This window comes from Brachycentrus maculatus, unplaced genomic scaffold (genome assembly GCF_059751285.1).
Source record: "Brachycentrus maculatus isolate JH-2025_06_01 unplaced genomic scaffold, ASM5975128v1 h1tg000067l, whole genome shotgun sequence".
NCBI lineage: Eukaryota > Metazoa > Arthropoda > Insecta > Trichoptera > Brachycentridae > Brachycentrus > Brachycentrus maculatus.
Window position 1 is genome coordinate 596,338 of NW_028280821.1, and position 6,400 is coordinate 602,737.

Genomic DNA, 6,400 nt, shown 5'->3' on the forward strand with positions numbered 1-6,400 from the left:
TTTAAATGTGTAAATAGTGCTATGGTAGTGAAGGGTAGTATTGTTTGCATGCTGTGGTAGTAATTGTCCTGACGAAGAGACGGGTACCGAAACCGGTAGACATAAAAATCTCGGTGAGTGGTTATATACTAATATTACTAACATTTTTGTAAAAAAATAAATAAGTAAAAATGAATTGAAGTCAATGGTGGGGACAAAGTGAACGGTGCACTGAAATTAGTCAAAGCAAATAATACGCATTAAAATACATTTTTCTCGTCTACGTAAATGAAAGGAAAAATGAATTATAAAGAAAAATGACATTTTAAATCTCTTTACATAACATTCATAATACTGAAGTGGTTTCTCTTAGTCGAGCGATTATTTAATAGAATTCGTATTTGAATCCGCGGAAGGCTGCAGATACGAGCGGCGTTTTCACGCTACATTACTCCAGCCATTGTCTGCAGATAGATAAGTGTATTGCGTCCGTAGCGATAGGCACAGTCTTCAACTTCAGACAGACGTCTTCGAGTTCAGTTATCTTCCAACTCTACCACCGTTCGCCGCGAGTCCCAGTTTGCAAAAGTTATTAATACCAACTCTCTCTCCGTCGCGTGGCGGTCGGCCATGACACAAGCACTGCCATTTTGGTTTCCCGCGCTAATCGCAGTTTTGACAGTTGTTGGTAGCACTGCCGCGGCCCGCGAACACAGGGATACCACCATCGCGGAAAACTTGTTTATAGCGCTCTCGAACGCCTGTAAGTGTTATTTACAATTATGTTAAATAACTTTGCGGAAAAAATACAGAACGCTAACAATGTGCATGCAAACTAGTGACGTATGTGTCAATCAATATTGTAAAAGTAGGTTAATATTTCACTAAAGTGCGATTCTTGTATTTGTGCAGCAGAATCGATTTTTTAAAAGTAATTTGATTATATGTTATACTAAAAATATCATAATAACATTTGCATTTTCATATTTTTTTATAAATTAGTATTTTAAAATGTGCCCTCCAAACGGGAAAACTCAGTTAGGCAACATTATTGCAATTTGCAATTACATATATAAGTATGTGTATGTTTAATAATATATCATTGAGATATGTACGAAAATAAAAATTCATCAACTTTAGAATATATTTCATTCTAATGTTTAGTTTTGTACCGATAAATTCTGAGATTTGAGTATTTTGTTTTTTAATTGGATACTTTTTAATATTAATTAATTGGACATAACCATTTTTTCATGTCTTTTTTTCACAAAACCATTTTTAAAAGTATTTTTCGATCCAATATCTCATGTTAAATAAGATTACTTTCAGAAATATAATAATATTCATAAGAATAAGTTATTGTGTGAAGGGAAGTTTCATATTTTTTAACCAATTTCTTAGTTAGTCTTACTTAGTATTTAACATTTTTTCGCAGACAATAAAAATCCAACATTACGAGTGTAATTATAATATAACATGCTCGCACCGATTTATTTTATACAACATTTCAATATTCTGTAAAAACGGGTCAATGAATGCAATTTGTTTTGCACGGCTTTGTAACCGACACTTGTGTGTGTTTTGATTAACCTTCATTTGTACACGTGACATGTTTTAATGGTGAACATAGAAACTACTCAGCATCTGTAACTAGTCAAAGTGATAACTACATTGTACATAACGTGAATTATCTTTTATATTTGATCTATATGCAGTATATAAAAAATACGAAAATCATGATAGACCACTCAAAATTTTCTGTTTGCTATCTTCTTTCGTTTTTTCAATTAAATATATGTCTGTCTATAATAATTTATTTACGTATTTTTTTATTTAAGTAAAAACTAATTCGTTTGTACGCAGGTAATAAAGCTCTATTTATCGAAAAAACTAAATATGTTTTCAATCAATCATCGTTTCCGTGAGCACGGTATCACAGTAATATTTATTTTATTTGATATTTCTTTCGCTTCTTGTGTAAACACCGATAACACATCAATTGACTTAACGACGTTCATCCTCTTAGATTTATGATGAATTGTCGGTAGGCATTGGTAAATATTTTTAAGGGATTGTTATCGTATTTTTATAGCAATATATATATATATATATATATATATATATATATATATATATATATATATATATATATATATATATATATATATATATATATATATATATATATATATATATATATATGTATATATATATATATATATATATATATACATATATATAAAAAACATTTACTTTGATAATATAGGGACAGTATATGTTGCCTGAAAATTTAAAAAAAAATTATTTTTCACTAATAAATCCCAATAATTTCTAGAAATAGGTAAACATTATATATGGAAGTGAAAGTAATTTGAATTTACGTATAAATAATGTTTAAAATATATTTTTATTACTTATTACTTTTTCATTACATGTTGACATTAAAAATATAATAAATGAAGTAATGCTTTAATATCGCTTACCAATCTGTACAGTGTAATATGCCCAATCGAAGTGCATTTTCATGCATCGACCTTGTAAGCGATTTATTGGATATATGCAATGCCCATAACCATTTATGGAATTACTAGCTCGCATATTGTTGTAAGTTAAATTATTATTTGATCATAAAAATTATTAAAAATTTAACCTAAAACCAACATACTTATTTTAGATTGCATACTTTGTTATATGTAAATCAACAGAAATAAAAAATGTTTGATAAATTAATTTATTGCTTTACAATTATTATTTTAGTTTATTCTTAAATATGCCTAACCTTATCCGCACCCAAGAATGGATAGGTCGCTAGATAAAATTGATTCAATGTTTATTTGATTGTATAATATATGAATTCTGTATTTCGAGTAGGAGTCAAGGGTTATATCAAATAAAAACAAATAAATAAAATACATAAGAGTAAAAATAACACTTTATATTTATTTTCACCCCCCTGAGAATCGAACCCGGAACCACCAGCATGGTAGCCAGGTGTGCGAATTATTACGCTACGGAGGTGGATAAAAGTAATCAATACGTAATATTTTTATTGACTTGATTCTTTTAAATACTAAATTAATTAAACATTTAATAATTCAACTTTTTTTCACAAGATTTTGAGTACGTCTGAATACGTGTTCACAAAAAATACTTGTTGAGAAAAAAATTCTCGTAATTTTTGACCCTGGCCTGTTAAAAAAATTAACGTTTTTTTATTTATTTTTGGTGACGCACCGAAGAGTAATGTCTATTTTAATAAGTCCAAACTGACTCTTGTAGCCTTTTATATCCTTAGATGCGTTATAACAATTTAATTTTACCACGCGAATATCATTAAGTGTTATATTACAATTCATTAAGTACTTTATGTAAATGTATGTTTGTAACTGAATATTATTGTACTCTATATTACAATAATGTCCTTTGTTTCTGCGCAAACGTTATGTAAGAATCATTGGTACTGCGTTTATAGCAAATGGCAGCCTAAGAGTACCATAAAACCAAATGTATCAACTTTCCATTATGTTCTAATTCAGTGGAATAACTGGTAGCGAGACAAACGTTTCAAGTTTGAGGTCGGCAGTATGTCTGTTTTGCCTACATATATTAATATTACCCAATAATGCATAAAGCATTCAAAATTCAATACCAGCAATTTGCACACTTTAACATATATAATATGTGTTTCCATTGACATGTTATGAAGAAGTCACGCTAAATCGCTTTTTTTTAAATATCGTATTAAGTTAAAGTTCAACAGCATCAATATTTCATATTTTTATATATTATGTCACCTAAATTAGTATTGCGAATCACGTTAAATATTTTATATAATACATAAAAAAATATTAATAATTTTATATGTTACGTTCTTTCACGTTACCATGACATCAAACGTATAAAAAATGCTTTTACAATACTACTTTTGAGATTATTATTGTAAACACAATTTGTTTGAGGTCTTTTGTAGTTTTGGAAGCTAGTCGTGTTTACATGAAAAAAGTCAAAATGGTTTTGCACAACTGCTTTATTATCATGTTAAAATCATGTTATTCCAACAGGTTTATTCTAAATCCATAAATAATAAATAGATGTCATCAATATAAAATCATTTCTTCAATATAAAACTTTTTCTATTTACATGAATTGAGTTAAAATTTGATATTGTTACAAAAATTACATACGAAAAAAATATATGCTAGGCATTTTCTACCATTTTAAAATTTAAACCATCATCATTCTTTTTATCCCATGTGCTGAAAATCGATGTAAACGCATGTCTTATTTATTTTCACAGGAAACAAGTGTAAATTTGGATGAAATATATAATTTTTCATTATCTTTTGTTTTCATCCGTTAAAAAAAACAACATAAAAAAAAACTTTTTTTTAAGTCATTCATACAAATTTGTAACATGTGTTAAACTTTTTTTTTTAATCCTTATGAATTATCCCATTGAGGTAAACCTCTATGTGGTATAAAAATATCATTTTGTTTTTTTGAAAATGTCAAACGCATATGATACCTTCGCTATAAATTGCTGAAATTGATGCGACAACGACAGATCGAAGCTGAGTGATATGGGAGGATTGCGTTATTTGACTTTTCTGTAATATTTAATATAATCGATAACCGTTTTTATTGAATATAACCATATTAATTTCATAAATAGCAATTGTTTCTTTATCTGTGATACTTATAGATTGTATATACACATTAAATTATAGAAAAATATATTTAGAATCAAAGTTGTAAAAATAATTTTAAAATAATATTATTTGACACTTAAAAGTAAATAAATGTGAAAAATAATTCAAAACTAAAAACATAATGAGAAAATAGTAATATATCCGTCCATTCCTTATGCTGTTAATGCAGTGAACGTTAATAAAACATAACTTTTGAACGCCTTGATTGCAATAAGAAATCGTTTATATTACTAAAGATTTCTAATTGCATAATATTAAAAACTCATTTTGTTAAGGTTTTTGGTAGAAAATCACAACTCTCTAAAATATTACCGGCAATTGGCCGAAAAAATATTATTGGATTTATTGAACGATTTTTTTAATTAATTTTTTTTATTTTCTTTTGCTAACAATTTACTGTCGATAATATTAAATATTTGTTTATTTTTCAGGTCGAACAATAATGAAGACGTACAGTAGCGACCGCAGCCTTTACGACGAGACAAAAAAACTGTCAATTCTATGGTACGGTCCATCGGGTTTGAAGATTTATCCAATAGACGATGCATTGGAGCAAATAAATCGAACCGGCGCCTTCGCACGCCGTGACAAAACCGTAATTACAATTCACGGCTTCAACGACCACGCGGAATCTCCCATCCCTGCCGCCATAGCCAAGGCCTATCAAGAAAAGGGAAAGTACAACGTCATGCTGCTCGACTGTAGCGCTATAACTTCGGGCCAATACGTCAAGGCGGCGTACATGAGTCAGCTCATCGGGCGGAGACTGGCCCTCTTCCTAACTCAACTACAACCCCTGGGACTCGACGCCAAAAACATCCATCTAATCGGGAATTCTCTAGGAGCGCAGATCGCCGGGTGGGCTGGCAAGTATTTCAGGAGAAAAACGGGAAGCGTCATTAAAAGAATCACGGGACTCGATCCTGCAGGACCCTGTTTCACATACGCTGAAAGTTCGGAAAGACTTACAGAAGACGACGCTGGCTTTGTAGATGTTATCCATGTAAATAAGGGAATCCAAGGTATTTTGGAGAAAGTCGGTCATGCTGATTTCTTCGTAAACGGAGGTGGACCCAATCAACCTGGCTGCATGGGCCCTAACTGTAGTCACATGAGAGCTGCGCTACTTTACGTTGAATCTTTGCAGAGCAAGAAGCCGTTTTTAGCTAGAAGATGTGATTCGTGGGATAATTTCCTTAAGAACTTGTGTGATGATAACAAAACCAATTACATGGGATTTAATTCCTCCCGTTCAGTGCCAGGAAAGTTTTTCATTAGGACAGCCGGTGAAGAGCCTTATTCTTTAGGTGTAAGCGGTTCAAAACCAAAGCCTAGCTTTTTTGACATCATTTTTAACTTAACATGAGTATTTGATTTATTCCTATTAGGTAAGTATTTTGTTTTATTAATAAACGTATGTTTAATTCATTTGTTTTTTTTTTCTATATTATTTATAAATATATTCGAATTGATTGTTTTTTTTATATTTTAAAATATTTAATTATTTAAAAGTTACTTTTTCTAATATTTGTGAAAAATACAATTTATAATATTCAAAACAATTTATAAAAATTGTCACGAATGATTTTAATTTAGACAATTTCAATATTCCGCAGGAGACCATAAATACACCACGTAAAATAGCTTTGATATTTTAAATACCATTTAATGATTACGTTAACATAACGAAGGTGTTCCACCTGTACGTTACA

The 6,400-nt window shown here is 29.8% G+C and overlaps 1 protein-coding gene across 1 annotated transcript; it reads left to right on the forward strand.

Annotated features, from left to right (window-relative positions):
* The first annotated feature begins 488 nt into the window (after positions 1-488).
* On the forward strand, positions 489-6,116 carry LOC148311327 (lipoprotein lipase-like). The gene is made up of 2 exons (XM_088256794.1): positions 489-742; positions 5,120-6,116. Exons 1-2 carry the CDS (start codon positions 610-612, stop codon positions 6,052-6,054), a joined length of 1,068 nt encoding a protein of 355 aa, XP_088112920.1. The 5' UTR covers positions 489-609; the 3' UTR covers positions 6,055-6,116.
* The last annotated feature ends 284 nt before the right edge of the window (positions 6,117-6,400 follow it).